This window comes from Cnephaeus nilssonii (assembly GCF_951640355.1).
Source record: "Cnephaeus nilssonii genome assembly, chromosome: 17".
Lineage (NCBI taxonomy): Eukaryota > Metazoa > Chordata > Mammalia > Chiroptera > Vespertilionidae > Cnephaeus > Cnephaeus nilssonii.
This window is the reverse complement of record NC_137088.1, coordinates 30,499,744-30,523,197: the sequence shown is the minus strand read 5'-3', so window position 1 is coordinate 30,523,197 and position 23,454 is coordinate 30,499,744. Positions and strand designations below refer to the sequence as shown.

Below are 23,454 nucleotides of genomic sequence, written 5' to 3'. Positions count from 1 at the left end.
CTTAGAAATACACCCAGAATGCATCACTGCCCGCCACCTTCATGCGCCCCACCAGCCCACGCCAGCCTGCCCGGGCTATTGCCGCAGTCCCACCCCGGCCCCCACAGACCACTCCCGGCAAAGCTGTTCGGCCATGAGTCAGACCACGTCACCCCTCACTCACCACCCTCCACGGCTTCCCCTCTCGCTCGGAGTGAGAGTCCATAGGCCTTAACCATCTCTCTGCCCTCACGCCTGCTCCTCACCCCTCCTGCTCCTGCTCCTGCTCCAGCCACACAGGCCTCCTGCTGTTCCTCTTGCTCCTCAAGCTCCCGCCTCAGAGCCTCTGTGCTGATGACTCCCTCTGCCGGGACTTCTTTCCTGACACCCGCAGGCTCCATCCCTCGCCTCCCCTAAGTCCTGGCTGACATGCACCCTCCCAGCAAGGCCCTTCCTGCCACCTATTTGGAAAAGCACCCCTGCACCCCTCCGTCCCAACCCTCTTCCCCGATTTACTTTTCCCACAGCACATGTCACCTTCTGACCCACCCTAACCTGCTGTGTCTGTCTGTCTGCTGTCACTAGAAGGAAAGGAGCTGTGTTCCCCGGCCTAGGAGTGCTGACTGAACATGGGAATGAACACAGAAGGCAGACAAGCAGGACTGCCTCGCAGTGAGCCCCCTTCCTCTGCTCACAGAGCTGGGCCCCCGGGGCAGAGGGCCCGGGCAGCCTCGCAGACTTCCGGGCAGTCAGGGCCGACTTCTACATGACTGGCCAGTGCGGCCAGGGGCAGGGGCTGTGCCGATGCAGGGAGAGGTGGGGAGAGTCCAGTGGCCCCGCCCAGCACCATCCAGCCGCCAAAGGGGCGTCACCGAGAACGAAACACAGCACAGCATGTCTGCTGACACGGGGGCCTGGGCGGACCTCAGTGTGAGTCCTCGAGGGAGGGAGATACTCGAATCCACCTCAGCGTGTGGTGGTGAGGGTGCCCCCAGCACAGCGCCTGGCCGCTGACCCGATGGGTCTGAGCGTAATCAGGCAGCCGGCCCGGAGACAGGGACAGAGCCTGCCCTCGGCACAGCCCAGCGATGCTCTGCTGAGTCAGGCCCACTGTACCCGCAGCTTGCAGGCCACCGTGAAGGCACCTGCTCCCCACATTAGAGCCTCTAATGACTGACAAGAGGGTGCTTTCTCTCGGGCCCATTGTTCCGTTTCACAAAACATCCCACCATCGCATGTGCCCGCCAAGCTTCCCCGCGGAACCCAGCCCACTACCAGCGAGGCTCAAGTTCCATCCACACAGACCAGGCCTGCAGGAGTGACTTTTACACATCCCCTGGCTCCCCCAACACACACACACACACACACACACACACACACACACACACACACACACGCATGCAACTTACATTGTGTTTGGTCGCCATTTCTTTTCCTTGCTCCCTGGTGATTTTCCTCAAATGCATCAAATCGACCTTGTTGGCCACGAGGATCATCGGGAATGACTCCCTGGGAAACAAGAAACAGCAGCTTGTGAGGTTTCGCTGTCCCCAGCCCCCTGAAGGCAGCGTAGCCACACCTCAGGCCTAACACAGCACACCCCACCTCCGGGACGGGAAAGGGGCCCGAGGCTGCTGCCTGCCCTGGTTTGGAGGCTTAGGCCTGTTACAAGGTGAGCGAGGGGCCCTCCAGGGAACCCCCTGGCTCAGCACTGTGAGTGAGGACACTGAGGGGCCCCTGGGCCAGGGGCTGGGTTCCCAGACCTGCTTCCTTCCACCTCCGGCCACCCAGATGCACTAACCGTGCCGGCTGCCGTGGCCATCGGCAGTGACTCGTGAGGAGCGCCAGGGCCGCGGTGTGTCGCAGTCGGCACTCAGTGAATGGCGGCTGCAGAGTCAGGATGGCTCCCAGGAGGAGGGCGGGATCCAGGGCATATCTGCCTTAGAGACGCCCATTGACACACGTGGCCAAACGCGGTCCAAAGTGAATAAAGCCCGCCTCACAGCAGCTGTCAGCGCTGGCTATTTCTACTAAGAAAATCGTAACTGGGCAGGTGGAAATGGGACTTGACTATATTTCCTTGCACCTCTTTAATAGCTAGAAGGTTGAGTATTTACCCACATAGGAGTCACTTATGTTTTCTCTTTTGAGACTGCTATGGTCAGGGATTTAACCCACATTTCTCTCTTAGAGCTTTGTATGTGTATGTGTGCATATGCATGTGTGTGTGTGAGAGAGAGAGAGAGAGAGAGAGAGAGAGAGAGAGAGAGAGAGAGAGAGAGAGAGACTGTGTATCCCTTTACCTTGTAAAGTTATAATATCTTGCCTTTGGAATAGGTGTTAACTGAATTTTTGGAATTTACTGAGATTTGCTCAGAGTTTGCCCTTTGACTTTCTTTACATTGGCTCTTTAAGATGCAATTAACTGGAAGAAACCAATCAGGCTTAAAACAGACTCCCAATTATTTAACTACTCCATATAAGCTAAGGGGGAAAAAAAGAGCCTTTAATTGGGGGGCTCACATTCAAATGCAATTTAACCAATTACAATGTATACTGGAGGAAAAAAAAATTCACTTTTTCTTTGTAATAAGACATTGGTTAAACGGGGACAGTTTGACCCCATAGAAAGAACCAGGGTAGGAGCTGGAGGGAACAAGGTCTGAATTCAGCTTTGCCCCTCGTGCCTCAGCTTCCACCTGAAAATCTGAGAGAGAGATTCAGACAGACAGACAGACAGACAGACAGACAGACAGACAGAGGCGGCTCGGAGCCAGGAGCGGGGAGCCGCCCGCCGTGCCCACCTGGAGAGATTCAACAGACAGACAGAGGCCGCTCAGAGCCAGGAGCGGGGAGCCCCCCGCCGGGCCCACCTGGAGAGATTCAGACAGACAGACAGACATAGACAGACAGAGGCGGCTCGGAGCCAGGAGCGGGGAGCCGCCTGCCCGGCCCACCTGGAGAGATTCAGACAGACAGACAGACAGACAGACGGACAGACAGAGGCGGCTCGGAGCCAGGAGCGGGGAGCCGCCCGCCGTGCCCACCTGGAGAGATTCAGACAGACAGACAGACAGACGGACGGACAGACAGAGGCGGCTCGGAGCCAGGAGCGGGGAGCCGCCCGCCGTGCCCACCTGTCCTTGACGCGCAGGATGAGCTGGTGGAAGCGGTCCACGTGCTCGAAGCTGGCCTTGTCCGTGACCGAGAAGACGATGAGGAAGCCGTCCCCCGTGCGCATGTACTGCTCCCGCATGGCACTGAACTCCTCCTGCCCGGCCGTGTCCAGAACTGGGGTGGGATGGGCCAGTCAGGGTTGTCACCAGCCGCCTGGAGCCCCCCGCCCCCGCCCCCCCTGCCACAGCCGCAGACCCCATGCTGCTGCTGTCCCCTCAGTGGCTCAATCCAAACTGTCCCCACGAGACAAGGCCCCTGGGCTGGGCTGTGGGGGTCCTGGCGGGGCCTCAGACACCTCAGTGTGAGGCTCTAATGGATGTGCTTGTGGCCCCACAGATCCCAACCCATGGTGCTCCCCGGGCCTTAGTCCGCGGTCCACAGAAAGGCCTGTGATCAGCGGGCCTTCCACGTCCCTCTGGCCTGGGCATGGCTCCCCGTGTGCCCTTCCAAAGGGATTCTTGGGGAAGTCATCTGACTCAGCCCCTTTCCTCCTCTGTAAGTGGAAACAGTGCGCCTGCCTGGCAGCCCTGGGAGGGCAGCTTGTCTGGGGATGTGCCCGGGGAGAGCCCTGAAGGGGCCACCGGGGTTAGGAGGCTCCTCAGCCGTGTGGACAGATTCCAGGAGGGCCCAGGGGAAGGAGTGGCCCCTGAGAGCCAGGGCCATTTGTCTCCTAGGATGAGGATGTTAGAGGGGTGGCGGTGGGGGGGTGGGGGTGGGGGGGAGCCAGGGCTAGAAGAGGAGTGGGGAGCTGGGAGAACCATCTCAGCAAAGAGTGGCTAGATTCTTTTATACCCATGTTCCTGTTGATTTATGATCTTATTGCATTATAGGCAAAGGATGGCTCATATGATTTATGATTTCTGGAATTGGTTGAAATTTTTATTTATAGCCTAACATATGGCCAATTTTGGTGATGATTTCATGTGTATTTAAAATACTTATTTTCTGTTTCAGTGTAAAGTGTGTTCTCTCTGTCTCTTGTCCACCTGTCCATCTCTAAGGGAAGCCCATTCAATTCCCCCGCAATGATTATGGGATTTGTCAATTCCTCCTTTTAAAAATCCAGATATATATGTGGCAACATTCTTAGATGCTTAGATTTGTGACTTTGACAGTGAGAGGGATGGTTGGGAGGAACTCTTTGCTGAGATGGTTCTTCTAGCTCCCCACTCCTCTTCTAGCCCTGGCTTCCCCCGCCCCAATATGTTTTAAAGAATTCAAATGATAGACTGTTTATTCTCTGACACAATGAAATTAAAACAGAAACCAATGACAGAAAGATCTCTGGAAAATTCCTAAATACTTGAGAACTAAATAATATATTTCTAAGTAACCAATGGGTCAAAGAAGAAATCAAAGGGGAAATTAGAAAGTAGTTTTAACTGAATGAAAAGAAAAACGTAACTTATTAAGTTTTGTGGGATGCAGCTAAATGAGTAGTTAGGGGAGATTTATAGCACCAAGTGAATACCTATGGTAAAAAACAAATGTTCAAATCTATGACCTCAGCTTCTGTTTTAAGAAATTAGGAAAAGAGAGCAAGTCAAATCCAAAGTAGGCAGACAAAAGGCAATAATACAGATGAGAGTGGAGCCAAATGGGATAAAATCAATGGACTAAAAATTGGTTCTTTGAGAAAATCAATGATATTGATATATCTCTAGCCACCATGACCAGGAAAAAAAAAAAAAGAGAAGATACAAACTACCAATATTAGGAATGAGAGAAGTAACATCACTACAAATTCTACAGATACTAAAAGGACAATAAAATAATATTATGAACAACTTTATGCCAATGAGTTCAATAACTTCGATGAGCTAAAAAATTTTGAGACACAAACTACCAAAGCTCACTGAAAAAACAACAGATTACTTAAACAGCCTTACTAAAGAAATTGAATTTGTAGTTTAAAATCTTCCTAAAAAGAAAACCTCAGGCCCAGATGTCTTCTTAGGCGAATTCTACTAAACGTTAAATAATACCAATTTTGTTTAGACTCTTCCAGAAAATTGAAGAAGGCATGCTTCCCCGTTCATTTGATAAATTCAGCATTATTCAGCATTACAAGAAACCTACAGACCAATATCTCTCAAGAACATAGATGCAAAAATTCTAACCAAAATTTAGCAAATCAAAGCCAAGAATATGTAAAAAGACAATTCATCATGACCAAGTCAAGTTTATCCCAGGGATGCAATGTTGGTTCAATGTTAGAAAAACCAATGTTAATTTTGCATATTAACAAACTGAAAAAGAAAAATCATAGGATTATCTCAGTAGACACAGAAAAAGGATTTGACAAAATCCAACATCCACTCCCGATAAAAACTCTCAGCAAACCAGGAATAGAAAGGAACTTCCTCAACCTGATGAAGGGCATCTATTAAAAACCTACAGCTAACATCAAACTTAATGCAGAGAGCGAAAGATTTCTCTTTAAGATCAAGAACAAGTATGTCTTTAGTCAGTGGAATAGGCAAGAAAAAAGAAATAAAAGCCAGCCAGATTGGAAAGAAGTAAAACTATCTTTATTCATAGACATGATCGTCTATTCAGAAAATCCAATGGAATCTACCAAAAAAAAAAAAAGCTAGAATAATTGAATTTAACAAGGTTTCAGGTTACCAGATTAATATACAAAGTTCTATAGTATTTCTATATACTAGCAACAAATAATTGAAAACTGAAATAAAAAACCCGAATATCATTTATAATACAGATGTAGGTATAAATCTGACAAAATATGTAAAAGAGCCAAACACTCAAAACTACAAAACAACGAGAGTCTTAAAGACTTAAATAAATGGAGAGGCTACTGTGCTCATGGGTTGGGAATTCAACATTGTTATGATGTTAATTCTCCCAAATTGACCTATATATTCAATACAATCCCAACTAAAATCTAGAGTTTTAGAATTTAATTGATTCTAAAATTTATATGGAAATGCAAAGGACCTAGACTAGCCAAAACAATTTTGAAAAAGAACAAAGTTGGAGATTTAACAGTCCCTGATTTCAAGACTCATTATAAAGCTACAGTTTTCAAGACAGTGTGGTACTGGTGTTAAAATAGACATATAGATTAAAGAAATAAAATAGATAAACAATTCTCACCACAGGCACAAAAGACAATTCAGTCAGGAAAGGACAGTCTTTCACCAAATAGTGCTGGAACAATTGCATATTCATATACAAAAAAATGAACTTTGTTCCATGCTTCATACCATATATAAATGTTAACTCATGGGAGATGATAAACCTAAAACTATTAACCTTCTAGAAGAAAACAATGGAAAAAACTTTTGTGACCTTGGGTTAGATGACGAATTCTCAGAACATCAAAAGCACGGTCCATAAAAGAACAAACTAATAAATGGGACTTCGGGACATTTTAACAATCTGGTCTTTGACAGACACTGTTAAGAGAATGAAAAACAAGCCACAGACTGGGAGGAAATATTTGCAGATCACACATCTGGCAGAGGACTTACATCCCAGTGGTTTCCAAAGCTTCCCTCCTACAATGACAGTCTATGATTAATGGCTCTTTGTTTAAGAGAGAGACTAGGAATACAAAGTGATAATCAGGAGGAATCTAGAATAGTGGCTCTCTAAATTCAGCATTACCTGGAGGGCTTGTTAAGGCACAGACTGCTGGGCCTCACCCTCAGAATTTCTGAATCAGTAGGGCTTGGGAGATTTCAGTTTTGACAAATTTCCTGGTGACGATGCTGCTGCAGGCCTGGCTACCCCACTTGGAGAACTGCTAATCCAGACCAATTTAGGCTCAACGAGAAACACAGTGTCAGATGCAAGTTTTTCCCCTCCCAGGGCCATTTACCAAATAAACTATGTTTAATCGAGAAATTTATTTTCTACTTTTTTATTAGCTAGAGACATCTGTAAATGTTAATCAGAGTTTCTGATCAGCAAGAAATAACCAACATGACATCACTGAGTTGGCATGAGTCTCGCCCTGCCTCTTTGTTGAACACACATTTTGGTTTCCACAAAGCTGTTCAGAATTCACCCTGGAAACCATACATGGCCTTGGACCAACTGTCACATAATACCAACTGTTCCCTAATGGCAACTTGAAGAAAACCATCATGCCCCACTACTGTAGCCTGTCAACTTTCCCTGACCCTTGGCCTCTAACCCCCAGCCCCCTGCAGGGCTGCCAGCCCAGTCTCACCGTCCAAGATGGCCCACTGATTGTCAATCTCTGTGTGTTTCAGGTAGGAGTCTTCGATGGTGGGGTCGTAGTCAGGCACAAAGATCTTCTGGAAGAACTGGATGGTGAGGGCACTCTTGCCCACACCCCCATCCCCCACCACCACCAGCTTGTAGGTGGGCAGGTTGTCACTGGGGACGGCGCTGGTTGCCATGTTTCCTGTGGGTCAGACCTGGGGAAGCAAGACATGAGGAATGAGGCAGGGACTTTTTCCTCTCTGACTTACGGGGAAAATGGTCACGGGTTTTCTTGCCTTTTTACGGAGTAATAAACACTATCAATTTTGGAAAGTTTTGAAAATGAAAAAAAGCAACCCTAGCCGGTTTGGCTCAGTGGATAGAGCATTGGCCTTCGGACTGAAGGGTCCCAGGGTCGATTCCGATCAAGGGCACATGCCCAGTTGTGGGATCAATCCCCAGTAGGGGGCATGCAGCAGGCAGCTGATCAATGATTCTCTCTCATCATTGATGTTTCTCTCTCTCTCTCCCTCTCCCTTCCTCTCTGAAATTAATAAAAATGTAATTTAAAAAAAAAGAAAATGAAAAAAAGCAAACGCAAATTAAAATGTCACCCCTGATCCCGCCACCCAGAGACAGTCACTGTTAAAATGATTCAGTCATTTACTGAATACCAACTCTGTGCCAGGACTGGCCTCGGGGACACAGTACTACGCGATGCCACATGGTCTCTAATAAGCACAGCCAAAAGCCATGTCAAAGAAGCTTTCCCACCACTCAGCTTTGCCCTATACCTGTGCAGGTAAACATGAGGTTGTGGGTCTGGGCAGGGATAGCACAGAGGTTCACCTTTCCCATCAACTCTGACCCAGTAGATGAAGCGTTGGGAAGGATTTGAGACCATCTTTGCTTAAAGGAAAGAAGGCCCCAATAGCGTAGCACACCTGAGCTTAGGGTCTCAGGGGCCTCTTCCAACTCTCGGAATCCTGTGATCCTGCCTCCTTCCCCTCCGGCGGCTTGACTGGTATGATGCACAGAGTCATGCTAGAATCTCGTGGCATCTGGTCAACCCCGCTCTAGTTGGGGAAAAGGAAGGGGAGGAGCAGGGCTCAGTTTTGTTTTGATGATGTTGAGTCCAGCTAAGGCAACGGTTCTCAACCAGGGGCAATTCTCCCCTCCGTCCCGGATGTTGCAACGACTGGAGATATTTTTGGTTGTCAAAACCAAGCGGGTGCCACTGGCATCTAGTCAGCCGAGGCCAGGAATGCTGCTGAACATCCGACAATGCACAGGACAGCCCCCCCCCGGCAAAGAAGTGTCCATCCTAAAGCACCGAAAGTGCCCACACTGAGAAACCTTGAGTTAAGGTGCCTAGGAGGGAGCTGGAAATACGGAGCTAGGATGCGAAAGAGTATTTGGGCCTTAACAGATGAGGCCCGATTGTGAAGAGGCAACAGCAGAGCAGTAGAGTGGCCTTTGGAAATGGTGTCGTGACAAGGAGACAAGGAGAGGCAGGCAGGGAGCATGGGAGGAGCACTCACATAGGAGGGACGCCAGGACCTGTTGTAACAAGGGAAGCCCACCGTCTCCAGAAGCAGGAGGCTGACAGCCCCAAACGTTAAGCACCGTTGGGAGTGAGGGGAGGTCCCCTAAAGAGCAATTGGAGGGTTGCTGCCAGGGCCTAAGCTGCTAACTGCAGGCCCAGCCAGGGAGATGCAATACCACCTCCTGGTGGGCGTTCCTGGGCAGCATGAGATCAGACCCTGAGCTGAGGGGGGAGAAGGCTTGAGCCTACCTCAGTGTACTGAGCAAGCTGGGGAAGGTGCAGTGTGTGTGTGACTGGGAAACTTAAGGACTCACAGCAGAGTGTGAGGAGGTAGTTGCCGGCGGCGGGGGGGGGGGGGGGGGGGGCGGGACACGGTGGGAGGGAGAGACACTAGACTGGGTGTCCTGTGTGCATTGCTGCTGCCTGGGAAGGCCACTGACCTCTCTGAGCCATGGTTTCTTACCTATCAGATGAAAGGGCTGGCTACAGTTATTTTCAACTCCAGAAGAGTCCTCAAGTCTAGATCTCAACAGAAAGGGTGTTAGATACAAATGTGGGTTATGTGGCCACACTGATTTGCATGGGGCTACAGGCGAGAGTCATTGCATAATCTTCTGCAGTTACTGAAGCTTGATGTTGACATTTAGGATTTCCCTGCAGTGGGGGAAGTAAGGGTGAAAGTGCACGTCTGTCCACGCTGGTCTGAGACTGCGCCTGCATAAATATAGCAACACTGCAGATGGACATGCCCTCTCTTGCAGCTATACCAACAGGTGAAAATTTATTCTAAGGAGATGTGCAGACAAGTGTACAATCTGTTAAGAACCAGGAAAGAAGTGGAAATAACGTACATGTTGGGAGGGGTAGGCTAAAGAAAAAGTTATCCATGCAATGGAATACTATGCGGCCATTAAAAAGATGGTACTGAGCCCTGGCCCATGTGGCTAAGTTGGCTGAGCGTCACCCCATGCACTGAGAGGTCATTGGTTCAGTTCCTGGTCAGGGTTGCAGGCTCAATGCCCAGTAGGGGAGGTGTGCAGGAGGCAGCCAGGTGATGATTCTCTCCTAACAATGCTTCTTTCTTCCTCTCCCTCTCCCTTCCTCCTCTCTCTCTGTGAAGTCAATAAAAACATCTATTTTTTTTCTATTTTTAAAAAGGATGATATTTACTTACCTGGAAAAAGTTTATATTATGTATAAAAAAAACAAAACAGGCTGCAAAACAGCAAGTACATATGATTGCACTTCCATAAAGCTACCCATCTGTGAACCTACATGTCTACATCCAGGCAGAGGATTGGCAGGTGGCTGTGTCTAATGCAGATTTCAGGGAACTTTCTCAATTCTATATTCTTTAGGAAGCATGTATTATATTTGTATATTAGAAAAGCTTAACAATATTAAGATGTTTCCAACAAAATAAAATGTTCAGGCCACCTGAAAACGTGTGATTGCCTCTCCTTCGAGTGGGGGATAGAGGGCCCAGGGGCCCAGCTGCAGCCCCCGCATCTTGTTCCTAGGTCTCCCTACAAAGGTGGGGGTAAGTTGAGACATCAATGAACTATCTCCCACAGGACAGAGATGGCGGTCCCAGGGGCCACAGAGGCCTTGGAGGGAGACAGACCTGGGGAAAGGTGGGAGAGAGACAGCTCCTCACTGCCCCTGCTGGCCGGGGGTGAGTGGTGACGCTGGGCCCGGGCGCACGTGTTTGTCCGTGAAAGAGGCTGTTTTTAAAGCTCCCTTCCACGCTCTGCTGGCAGCAACATGAACAAGAAATACTAAGTGGGTGGGAAGGTATCGGGAAGGAAAACTGTTTCTCTCGATTTCCTTCTCAAAATAAAACAAGATTTTAAAATATGCTAGTAAACATGATAGAGCACATGAACTGAACCTTTGAGTCAGTGCTCGGATCACCTGCAACAGACTCACCAGGGACTTGGCCCCTTGTTTCATGGTGCCCAGCACTTTGGGGGTTGACTTCCCAAGAGACCACAAGAGGCCAACTTGGGGTTCCATCCCAACTCGGACTCAATGGAACAGGGCTGGAATGCACAGTTAACACCAAAATTGGACTGGGTCCCTTGTGGTGAAAACCCTTCAGTGTTGCCCACAGCTGATGGGTCAAGCCCAGGCTCCTTCACTAGACACTCAAGGCTGCCATAACTGACCCTCCAGTGGTCGCTACCTGTAGCCTCTCACACTCTCCTCTCTCCCCCGACCAGCTGTGTTCTCCCAGGGTCATACTGCATCTCTGCACATCCCCGTGGCCCCAGAAAGAGCAAATATCTCTTCTCAGGTCAGGCCTGAGCCTGGGAATCGCACTCCCCTGAGAGGCATCACCTCTACCCTGGGTTCGAGACCCGGAGTTCTGGTACAGAGGCCACCACACACCTAAAATCTTCTACACTTGTATTATGCACAAAAGGGCAGGGAGTGCCTCTGGTCCCGTCTGTAGCACAAAGCCTGGCATAGCACCAGCACGGAGCAGATGCTCGCTGAAGGAACTGGAAGCTCAACCCTGGCATTTCTGAACAGCAGTCAGACAACCTACCCGTCCACAGCACTGGCCTCACCATGCAGAAGGCTAAGGGGCAACTCTCCCAGCCAGGGGTTGGGATTATCTCCCTTCTCTACCAAGTCGAACCAGTCACACTGATGAGACCTTTCTGGAAGCAGTTGTGAGCCCAGGAAGAAACTAAGGGGTTGCCAGGGTGGGAGAATGGGTCCAAAAAGCTCCCCAATTCATAAAGGCTCTTGGCTGGATCTTCTCCTAATGGACGTGTTTTTCCAGTCTTCAATCTCCTCCCAAATAATCCCTGACTAAATGATGTCTTTGTACATGGGGAGGGAAGGCAAAATGCCAAAGGGCATGCACTCCACTCCACAAAACAGGCTGGTCTCACGTGGTGCAGAGAAAGATTTTTTTTTTAAATCCTTACCCGAGGACATGTTCATTGATTTTTACAGAGAGGGAGGGAGGGAGGGAAACATTGATGTGAGAGAGAAGCATCTATCCGTTGCCTCCTCCACGGGCCCCAACCAGGGCCAGGGACTGAACCTGCAACGTAGGTATGTGTCCTGACTGGGAATCAAACCCATGATCTTTTGGTGTATGGGCCGACACTCCTACCAACTGAGCCACAGTGGCCAGGGTGAGAAACATGTTTTTAAAAGTCACCACAGGATAAAAAAATTGGTTGGTGATTAAGGAGCAAACTGCTTATATTCACAGCCTATTCAACTAGAAGGGACCTTGGAGATCACTCTAGAATGTTGGTTCTTGACTTCTAGTCAAGATGGCAGTGTAGGTAAATGAACTCCTTGAATCTTCCCACAACCACATCAAAATTGCAACTAAACTACAGAACAACCATCATTCAGAACTGCTTGATATCTAGCTGGATGGAAGTCCTACTACTAGGGAATTAAAGAAGATGCTACATGGAGACTGGTAGGAGGAGCTGAGATGTGGAATGGGCTCATCCCACACCCACGTGGGGCAGATAAAAATCAGGAGGGATATCTTGGCTCCAGAGGTCCCCATGGAGGAGCAAAGGGTCCCAGACCCACACCAGCCCCCCACAGCCCAGGGTTCTAGTACTGGGAAGAAAAGTCTCCACAACTCTGGCTATAAAAACCAGTGGGGATTGTTGCTAAGTGACATGGAGGCTGCTGGAGTTCCAGGTATTCCTCTTAAAGGACCCACACATGAACTTACTCAGACTCACTCCCTCTGAGCTCCAGTGCTTCGGCAGCAGCATGAAAGGAACCAAGGACATATGGGGAGGAACTGAATTGTCTGGTATCAGGGTGAGCATTGAGGGGACGGGGGGTAGCTTTCTGTCAAACAAAAATGCTGGCAGATGCCATTGTTCCTTTTCTGAGACCCCCAAACCCACTGAGCCGGCAACAGAAAACCAACAGTACAGTAGATTAAGTCAAGAATCAAATCAGCAATTTGTAATAGAAGGAAGCAAAAAAAAAAAAAGACCCAATCAGAACAGCAAAAAGAAAAAAAAATCCCCCAAAAAATGAAGATAGTGTAAGGAACTTCTGGGACAACTTCAAGTGTACCAACATTCGCATCATGGGAGTGCTGGAATGAGACGAGAGAGAGAGAGAGAGAGAGAGAGAGAGAGAGAGAGAGAGAGAGAGAGAGAGCAAGAAGTTGAAAACCTATTTGAAAAAATAATGACAGAAAACTTCCCTAACCTGGTGGGGGGGGAAAAAAAGACATAAATTCAGGAAGTGCAGAGAGTCCCAAACAAGATGAACCCAAAGAGGCCCACATCAAGACACATCATCATTAAAATGCCAAGGGTTAAAATAAAGAGAGAATCTTAAAAGTAGCAAGAGAAAAGCAGTTAGTTACCTACAAGGGAGTTTCCATAAGACTGTCGGCTGATTTCTCAATAGAAACTTTGCAGGCCAGAAGGAAGTGACAAGAAATATTCAAAGTGATGAGAAGTAAGGACCTACAACCAATATTATTCTACTCAGTAAAGCTATCATTTAGAATTGACGGACAATTCTAAATTGGTTTGGCTCAGTGGATAGAGCATTGCCCTGCGGACTGAAGGGTCCCAGGTTCAATTCCAGTCAAAGGCACATGCCCGGGTAGTGGGCTTGGTCCCCAATGGGAGGTGTGAAGGAGGCAGCCAATCAATGATTCACTCTCATCATTGATGTTTCTCTCTCTCTCCCTCTTCTTTCCTCTCTGAAATCAATAAAAATATATTTTAAAAAAAGAATTGAAGGGCATATAAAGAGCGTCCCAGATAAGAAACCACCAAGTCAGTGTTATATGGAATATTAAAGGATCTTAAGATGAAGAAGGGAAAAAAAGATGAAAAATATGAACAATAAAATGGCAATAAATACAATCTATCAACAATTGACTCTAATCCAAAAAATAAAATAAATGAACAAACAGAACAGAAACAGACTCATAGATTGAGAACATTTTAATAGTTACCAGATGGGCCGAAACCGGTTTGGCTCAGTAGATAGAGCGTCGGCCTGCAGACCGAAGGGTCCCGGGTTCGATTCTGGTCAAGGGCATGTACCTTGGTTGCAGGCACATCCCCAGTGAGGGGGTGTGCAGGAGGCAGCTGATCGATGTTTCTCTCTCATCGATGTTTCTAACTCTCTATCCCTCTCCCTTCCTCTCTGTAAAAAATCAATAAAATATATATTTTTAAAAATAGTTACCAGATGGGAGGGGAGTTGGGGGGATGGGTGAAAAAGGTGAAGGAATCAGTTCAAGCTGGTTGTTACAGATTAGCCAGGGGGGATGTAAAGTACACCATAATATAATACCTACGTACGGCGTCAGATGGGCCCAAGATTTATCAGGATTGGTCCCTTGGTAAGTTATATAATGTCTAGTCACTGGGTGTACACCTGAAACTAATATATTGTATGCCAACTGCAATTGAAAAATTAAAAGATGATTAAAACAATTTTAAAATTAGAATAGAATCTAAGGTACAATGTGCACAATAAGTGAGTCATAGCTTTAACATGAGGCTGTTCAAATATTCAAAGACTTGTGTTCTGCTTCATAAAAAATAGTTTACTATAGGCATGCCTCGTTGTTGTTGTTTGTTTTTTTTTTTATTTTTTACAGAGAGGAAGGGAGAGAGATAGTTAGAAACATTGATGAGAGATAAACATCGATCAGCTGCCTCCTGCACGCCCCCTACTGGGGATGTGCCCGTAACCAACGTACGTGCCCTTGACCGGAATCGAACCCGGGACCCCTCAGTCCGCAGGCTGACGCTCTATCCACTGAGCCAAACCGGTTTCGGCTGTTGTTTTTTGATTTATTGATTTTAGAGAGAGAGAGAGAGAGAGAGGAAGGGAGAGAGAGAAACATTGATTTGTTGTTCCAATTATTTATGTATTGGTTGCTTCTTGTATGTTCCCTGACCGGGGGTCGAACACACAATCTTGGCGTACCGGGATGATGCTCTAACCAACTAAATTACCCAGCCAGGGCCAGGCTTACCTTGTTTTATTGCACTTCACAGATGGTGTTTGTTACAAATTGGAGGCAAGGCTCTCCACCAACAAAAGTATTACGACTTGCTTGATTGGGACACTCACTTTATGGTGGTAGTCTGGAACCGAAGCTGTGGTATCGCTGCGGTCTGCCTGTAGCATGTTTTCATTTATCTCCCTAATTATTAAAATGCTGATAATAGGTATCATAGGGTTTTTACTATAAATTTAGGACATTTAGACAGGGTAATTAATTTACTCATCACTACCTCATATTTTTGTTTAAAAAATATTTTCCGAAAAAAAACACAAAAAAACCTGTAGTGTCAGTAAACATTGAATTTCGCTTTGTTCAGTGTTAGAAAGCTTACAATGATATTCTTAGGAAACAGAATTAAGGGGAGTTTAGACAAATCTGTATAACTGAATTTATTAACATAATTGGCTAATGGAAAATTGTAAACCAGGTGACACTTCAAAGTAAGATTTATATACAAATAATTAAATTATATTTGTATCATCTCAAGCATATACTAGTATTTGCCTCAAATACAAGAATGTTTATAACTCAAATTTTCTGGTGCTGTTCCATTTTGTCAGAATTCTCCCACTGAAGGACATATTAAATACTATTGACTTTTATTACTAAACCACTACCGAAGGAATAAAAAGTTAAATTAAAAAATTGAATGATGGTTCTTCACCATTTGGGGGTCACAGATGGCCCCTTTGAGGTGGGAGGGTGTGTAAGGTGGACCTGAGGTTCTCCTTAAAATCTCCCCACACGATTTTCGGTGCTGGCGTCTCTCCTATTGACCGGTTGAAGGATCTTGGGCATGTTCCCGTTCCCAGCCTCGGTTTCTTATTTGTGAGATGGGGTTGGTTAGAGAACCATATTTTGCAGAATTGCCTTAAGCATAAAATTAAAATGCATGAAATGAGCCCAGCTCAGAGAAGGAGCTCAAATCTTTGTTCTCTAGCCTAGTTCAGTGTGTGTGTGGAGGTGTGTTGAGACAGAGAGAGAAAGAGGGAGAGAGAGAGGGAGGGAGGGAGGGAGAGAGAGAGAGAGAGAGAGAGAGAGAGAGAGAGAGAGAGAGATTGAGATTTTCCCATGGTTCCTCGGCTCTGAGGCTCCCCATTCCCAGCCTCCTGCCCCTCCCCCACTAGAAGGCTGTGCGGCCATCGCAGCCCCACAGCACAGATTAAAGAGGCGTGTGTGGGAACGTCACCCACCATTTAGAACACTGTTTCCCTGGGAAATGGCTCTGAGGTTCCAGGCAGCCCCCTCCGCTCAGAAACCAACTTCTGGAACAGCAGCCACTTGGCAGATGAGCGCCGGCTCCCAGGGCAACCACCGCTGGAGGGCCCCGCCCAGCCCACGGGCAGCCCGAACCTCGCTCTTCTGGAAACTTCTTTCTGAAAGGCAGCATCTCTGCCTCAATCCTGATCATGTGCACATGAAGACGGCGGTCTGTCCTTCGCCCCTTCCTCTCCCCAGGGTCAGCACCAGCTTGCATCATTTGCAGTTGTTTCCTGAACGGCAGATGCGCCTCCCCAGGCAGCTGGGAAGCTCCATGCGGACAAGAGCCGTGTCTCCTTACTCCTGCCGCTCACAGGGCCAGGCAGGGCCCAGCGCGGGGAGGCCCAGGGTCTGTTCAATGGCCCCACCCTGTCCCGAAGCAGCCTTCCACCCACCCAGTCCTTCCTTGGGCCAAGAAGCCTGCTCTTCCGAAGGGGGCAGGCGCACACCCCTAGGCGGTGGAGCTGGGGGACTGATGACCCCGGAAGAACTTTCTCAACCAGCAATTTCAAGTGTGCTTGGGGGAGGGGGTGACCTCCTGGGCGCAGACTTGGGCAGAGCCCCCCTTGGTTCTTAGGGGGAACAGACTAGGGGGAGTCGGGAACAGCTTTCAGCTCTGCAGCCAGGCAGCTTGAGTTCACTCCTGTCTCTGATATACATGCCGTGTGTGACATAAAGCAAGTGTTTTCATTTCCAGGAGCCTCAGTTTCCCCATTTGTGAAACGGGAGAACAGGATGCTCAAGAATGTGTACGGTCCTAAGTTTTAAAACAAAAGCACAAAAACAAAACAAAACAAAAAAACAACAACAACTGGAGGGCTTCCAGCAAGGGCACATTGGCCCGGATATGCAAAGTAGTGGGCCCTGGTCTCCCTCCAACCTGGTGGACGGCAGTGACTCGAACCACTTACCTGCCCCATCCACAGCCCGAAGAGCACCTGGGGTCGCCAGGGGACCCACACTGCGTCGGAAATAATGCCTCGGACAGCAGTGCGCTCCCAGCAGCCTCCCCGCCCACCACTCTGTGGTTAGCTCACCCAATCTGCCCCCTTCTCCCCAGGTTTCCCGTTTCTAGGGCTTCTACAGAGCTTATTTCCCAAAAGGACACCCCCAAACACTGCCCATTTTTCTAAGTGGGCACGTGAAAGACACGGCTTCGGCTGCAGACATTGGTAAGGGGTCACGGCTTCCTGGCCTCTCCATGCACCTCGTCTCCCCAGCCATCACCATCTCCTAAGCAGTCTCCTACCATCCTGGCCAGAACACGTGGTGCCAGGGGAGGCTACAGAGCAGTCACCCCGCCCGCCACATGGCGTGGATACCCGCGGTGGCCTGGCTGGACACCACCGGTCAGGCTTGGAACCGTCACACCCCACGGCCTTCAATTGCTTGGGCAATTAGTTTTGTAGCCTCACAGGACTTCCCTTCGACTGTCGCCGTGATTCACTAACCCACAGAGTTCATCCTTGCGGCTGCCGCCCTGGCCCTGACTCTAGGACCAGGGACTCCCAGCACTGGGGCAGTGGCCAACTCAGTCTCTCCCAAGGGTGCTGCCAACTTGATTGAAGGCTCCGTTTTTACTGCGTTTGCTTCTCTATTTCTATACTAATGATTTCAAAGATTCTCCCAAACCCCATCAGTTGAACTACAAGTTGTCTAGGGGAATAGGGCTGGAAGAGGGGGGCATAGTCATGATTAATGGAGCTCTTGGGAGCGTAAGGGACTTCTGTTCACACTGAGCTGAATCAGCCCTGGGAAGCTAATCTCCTCTGTCTGATATCTGGGTGTGCCCACTCAGAGGGCCGAGGACACAGTGGGGGGAGTGACCCAACCCATGTGGAGGAAACGGCTCTGAATTCCACGAGCTGCCCTTCCCCTCCGCACAATTCCCAGAAATGGGCTGCTGATTTGCAGGCCGTGCCTAACTGGTGTGTGGCCCTGCCAGGGTCCAGGCCACTGGGTATCCCTTAGGGCTTCACGCTCCCTTCCCCAATACTTCGCTCCAGCCCTCTGCCTCACACCCCTGCTAATCCAAGCCCAGCATCGTCACTGCACCACTCAACCCTCTCAGGAAGCTGCCAGTGCGTTCAGCTCACTTCATTAATACTTAACCACCCACCCAACGTGTGTGCTATTTTATGCCCCAAAGGACCTTAAACATCATTAGAGCTAGATGGTGAGTATGTGACATGGGTGCTGCCCCTCCCATTCCCAGAGCCATGGCAGGCATCACTAATCAATCAGGGTTCTCTTTCCTGCTCAGTCTTAGAATCCTTTTCATGCAGCACCCTTGGCAGCCAGAACTGGATGACTGGTCCAGAGAGGAAACTTGTTTGCCATCCCAGATCTAACCCACTACTCATCTGGTCCCCTTCAAAACATCCCACCTGCTGGCCGTCCTGTTCCCTGGGAAGAGCTCAGGACCTTCAGGGGTAGCCTGCCTGATCATCGCTGGAGATAACCCGCAAGGCTCCCCTCTCCGCTCCTCAAGACTTAGCTCCAGGCCTTCTGTCTCACACCCGTGCTGACCCACGCCCAGCCCTGTCACTGCACCACTCTGGAGAGAACCAGGTCTTCTGTTGATTGACAGATGGTGTTACCTAAGCCTTCTGTGAATACATCAGCCCTGCTCTTCTATCCCATCAAATCCAAACTCCTCAGCCAGGATCACACCTGGACTGCTGGCAGAAATAAGACAGGAATCCAGAGATCCAGGCCAAGGGCAGGGCTCCACGTCATCCAGATGCGGGACACCATGCCCTGGGGCTTACTCACAACCTCCAAGCACAGCGCGCTTCCTTATATCACAACTGTTAGCTCTCAGGTCTGATCCCTAGTGTGAGAGGGCCTCCTGGGCAGGGCCCGGAGACTAGCCAGTGAGGACCCAGCACGGAGTCCCAGAGCAGGTGCGCAGAAGCCACCTGGCATAAGAATGACAATAGTGATCATGTTGAAAACAGCACAAACACTTCATGTCAGTGGTGTGCCTGATGCTGCTGGAAGATTTTACCAAGTTCACTCATTTAATTCCCACAACAACCCTCTGAGGTGTGACTGACTCTAACTGTCCCCATTTTACAGTTGAAGAAACTGAGACACAAAAGAGCAGAAACACTTTTCTAAGGTCGACCAGGCAATGCCAGGATCTGAAGCCATGCGGTGTGCCTCCAGAGCCCTGGCCAGCCCATTGTACCAGGCGTCCTGTCAAGGGTGGCAGAGGGTGGGTGGCAGCAGATCCGGGAGCCCCGGGAAGAGGTCAGCAGTGAGCCAGGGAGGCGGGGCCACAGTCAGGGAGGCCTCCAAGGCCAGATGGCTGTCCCTTTGGGAGGAGCCGCTGAGGAGGTCAGCGCCCAAACTAGTCAGTGAAAACAGACGCGCCCCTCATCCCTACTGGGATACAGTCCACAAACAGGACACCGCGATGGGACTGCCAGGCGGCCTCCTGCGCCGAGGACCAGGGAGGAAGCTGGGGGTATCAGGCAGCTGCCCACACTGTGGGAGCACCAGGTGGCTCTGACACCCTCATTTTCCAGCACCTGTGTCTGGGACCCTCTCCACTGTGCTGGTCCCTGCCCCAGCCCCGGCCTGCCTCCTTGTGGTCCTGCACACAGGCGTGGGGCTGGCCCCTCACCTGGAGCCCCTCACCAAGGGCTGCAGCCTTCAGCCAGTTATTGACCTCTGTACCTCCGGTGTCTCTTCTGTAAAAGGGGGGACAGTGGCAGCAGTTGCCTCATGGTGGCTGCAAAAGGCTACACATTTATTTGCTTGGCTCAGCATCTGGCCCACAGTGAGTGCTCGATAAACATCACGTTGTTACCGTCATCAGCATCCTTCCAAGTGCATCCCGAGTCCCCCTTCCTTGGGGAAGCCCCCCACCGCCCCGCCCTGCAGGGTCCTTCCTGAGTTCACGCCTGCAAACTGGCAGGTTCCACAGATGAGGCTCGCTTCAGCCCCTCACCACACCCTCCTCCCTGTGCTCTCACGCCATCTGCAGGCCGGGCTCTGCCTTGGAGGGCAGCATCTGGGCCCAGCCCGCCCCTGTGCCCACAGCAATGCCAATGCCGGAGGACAGCAAGCCCCCAGATGCTGACTGAGTGACGGATGAGATGTAGGCTCCTCAAAGACACCGCCCCCCAGCATTCAGGAGATGCTTGTCCACGGAATAGACTGCGGAAGATACCAAAATACGGGCACTCGGCTTTAAATACGGCGTCTTTCTCTGGTCGTTAAATCCAGGAGTGCTCCCCATTGTAAAGCCCAGCCCCTCTCTGGATGCCTCTGTGGAAAGAAAACACTAACAAGACACATGACACCGGAAAGAGCCCGGGAGAGTGAACTGAACAACCCACCAGTGCTGGCCGCCCTTCTCCCGGGACACACGCTCAGACGGCCGAAGACGCGCGCATCCAGGAGACGCTCCCAGAGCACTTACAGTGCGCCCGGCCCAGGGCAGGCCGGCCGTAAGGCTCACGGGGTGTGTGGTGTGGTGTGTGTGTGTGTGTGGTGTGGTGTGTGTGGTGTGTGTGTGTGGTGTGTGTGTGTGGTGTGGTGTGGTGTGTGTGTGTGTGGTGTGTGTGTGTGGTGTGTGTGTGTGTGTGTGTGGTATGTGTGTGTGGTGTGTGTGGTGTGGTGTGTGTGTGGTGTGTGTATGGTGTGTGTATGGTGTGTGTGTGGTGTGTGTGTGGTGTGGTGTGTGTGTGGTGTGTATGTGGTGTGTATGTGGTGTGGTGTGTGTGTGTGGTGTGTGTGTGTGGTGTGGTGTGGTGTGTGTGTGGTGTGGTGTGTGGTGTGTGTGTGTGTGTGTGTGTGGTGTGTGTGTGTGGTGTGTGTGGTGTGGTGTGTGTGTGGTGTGTGTATGGTGTGTGTATGGTGTGTGTGTGGTGTGTGTGTGGTGTGGTGTGTGTGTGGTGTGTATGTGGTGTGTATGTGGTGTGGTGTGTGTGTGTGGTGTGTGTGTGTGGTGTGGTGTGGTGTGTGTGTGGTGTGGTGTGTGGTGTGTGTGTGGTGTGTATGTGGTGTGTATGTGGTGTGGTGTGTGGTGTGTGTGTGGTGTGTATGTGTGTGTGGTGTGGTGTGGTGTGTGTGTGGTGGGGTGTGTGTGTGGTGGGAGGGGGCAGACAGACAGCCGGTCACAGCGCATGGGGCTAAGCTTTGTGGGAGCACAGGTGTGAGGGCCTCTCACCCCGCCTGGGGGCACTGCAGGCTTTCTGGTGGAGGCAATGCCAGAATGGCGTCTTGTAGGCCAAGTAAGTATTAGCTCAGGTGAGTAACAGCGACAAGTGTATCCTAGGTGAGGACCAGAAGCTGCAAAGGCGTAGAGCACGGAGGTGTGAAAAACTCAGGAGGCACCAGGTACAGCAGGGTGGGGTGGTAAGGGGAATGGGGTGGGGTGTGAGGTGAGTGGGAGGGAGGCTAGATACCTAGACCGCTAGTATCTTCGTGGGTGCATCCCCAGCACCGAGCACAGTGCCTGGCACACAGCGGCTGCCTCCGAGCATTGAATAATGCAGGAACCAGTGCCGGCTGCAGGGCGAGGCAGGGGAGAGTGTGCCCAGGGGCCCTCGGACCCTGCCCTCCACACAGGCCACGGGAGCAGTGTCAGCTCTCGGGGCAGCTGCCCCTCCAAGGAGCCCACCCTCTTTCTGATGACCCCAGTGAGGGTGGCCAGCGAGGAAAGACCAGCGGAGACTGGATAACCGGCACGGGACAAACTCCAAGTGTTCCAGAAGCCCTGGGGCGAGGGGAAGCAGATGGGAACGGGCTCAGGGTCAGGTGGGAGCACGGACGGTGTGGCAGAGCCACAAAGGCCTGAAGGCAGGAACGTGCGTGCGGTGGCATTTAATGCCCCCATTTGGCCAGCAGGGAGACAGAGTGTGAGACAGGGCACAGCGTGGTGGAGGGTGAGCGAAGCTAAGATCTGGCACCCAGGCCCGGCAGCTAAACACTAAAACTCAGCCCCAACTCGCCACCCAGCTGGTCTGGGGCGCCTGGTAGGTCTGAGAGGCTCTCAGAACCGAGGGGACAACGAGGGCCACAGTGTCACAGGGTCCACACAACCCGACAGAGCAACGTGCCCCGCGGGCACCCCTGGGTCATGGGGGTGCTACCACCTGGCCACTTGGCCCGCAGGGCCTCAGCGTCCCACCCAGCCCCCACTGACAACAGGGGAGGAAGGGACCTCAACCCAGGGCTGAGGGCAAGGCTCACCACCTCCCCCTGCAGAGGCTGCCTCCCAGCTTGAGTGGCAGGCAGGGACAGAAAGGAGGAAGTGACTTTGTTAAAGCTGTATTCCCAGTCCTGGGGGCCTATTAATATTTTCCTAGGGCCGGACAGTCTCACCCTAGTTAAGGAGAACTTCTCAGTCTTAGGAGAAATCTGCATGCCCACTGGGAAGGTCATTCACACACACCCCCCCCCCCCCGCCCCAAAGGAGGGCCAGTTTCAGGACGCTCTGGGATTCCCCAAAGCCTGGCAGGCCGCTGCCTTCCCCCTCCCCATTTGATTCAGCTGCCCCTCAGAGGAAGACTCCTGTGAGCTGCCGAGTCCTCACGGCACCTCTTCGGGCTGCGCAGGCTCAACCCTTCATATGCTGGACTAGGCCAGCGGCCCCCACCGCCCCCGGCCTCCAGATCCCCTTTCCCATCTTTCTGCCTGGCATTCTCTTCCTCTTCCTCCCCCAGCAGCTCAAACCTCCCTGTACTCAAATCTGAGGCCAAGGCCTGGCAACGTTGCCATACGTGGCATGTGCACCTCAGTGCTTGGCTCTGCCCGGGCCCCTGGAGGCACTGCCCTCCACCAAACCAGCTTCATGGCCCCTTGACCAACCCAAGCACACTGCTCCTCCCGGAACACTACCCATGGGCGCCTGGAGCTCTCCCCGCCGACAGGGCGTACGGCACCCCTACCCCTCGTGCAGCCTCTGCTCCTGCCTATTTCCTAGCACGGCATCCTTGAGAACAGGTAGCACCTGATTTGTCGGGGCTCCAGCCCCTGGCAGGGCACCGGGAAGTCTGTCCATGAAGCTCCGCCAGCACTGGTCCCCGCCTGTGACAGCACGCCCTGGGCAAGGAGCAGCCTCCCCGTCTCCCCCAGGAAGCCCGTCTCAAAGCCACGCTCCCGAAGTGATCCCTCCTTCCTGGGCCCTCGGCCACCGCCCAGGCCTCCTCCCACCAGGCCACCTCGCTCCTGACTGCGGCGCGCCCCCCAGGTGGCAGGGGGCAGCCGGAGTGCTCTGCAGCCATTGTCCCGTGGACTC

At 50.9% G+C, this 23,454-nt stretch overlaps 1 protein-coding gene across 3 annotated transcripts in view; it reads right to left on the bottom strand.

Moving 5' to 3' along the window:
• MRAS (muscle RAS oncogene homolog) overlaps positions 1-23,454 on the bottom strand; it is a 42,063-nt gene that overhangs the window by 4,991 nt on the left and 13,618 nt on the right. For 2 of the 3 annotated variants that reach the window (XM_079794363.1, XM_079794362.1), the window contains exons 2-4: positions 7,355-7,565; positions 3,117-3,270; positions 1,389-1,488 (exon numbers count right to left, since the gene is read on the bottom strand). In XM_079794363.1, the coding sequence (XP_079650489.1) occupies positions 1,389-1,488; positions 3,117-3,270; positions 7,355-7,547 (447 nt within the window). In that variant the 5' untranslated portion in view covers positions 7,548-7,565. Of the gene's footprint in view, positions 1-1,388; positions 1,489-3,116; positions 3,271-7,354; positions 7,566-8,294; positions 8,508-23,454 lie in introns of those variants that run through there. The other variant, XM_079794364.1, reaches the window with a different exon arrangement.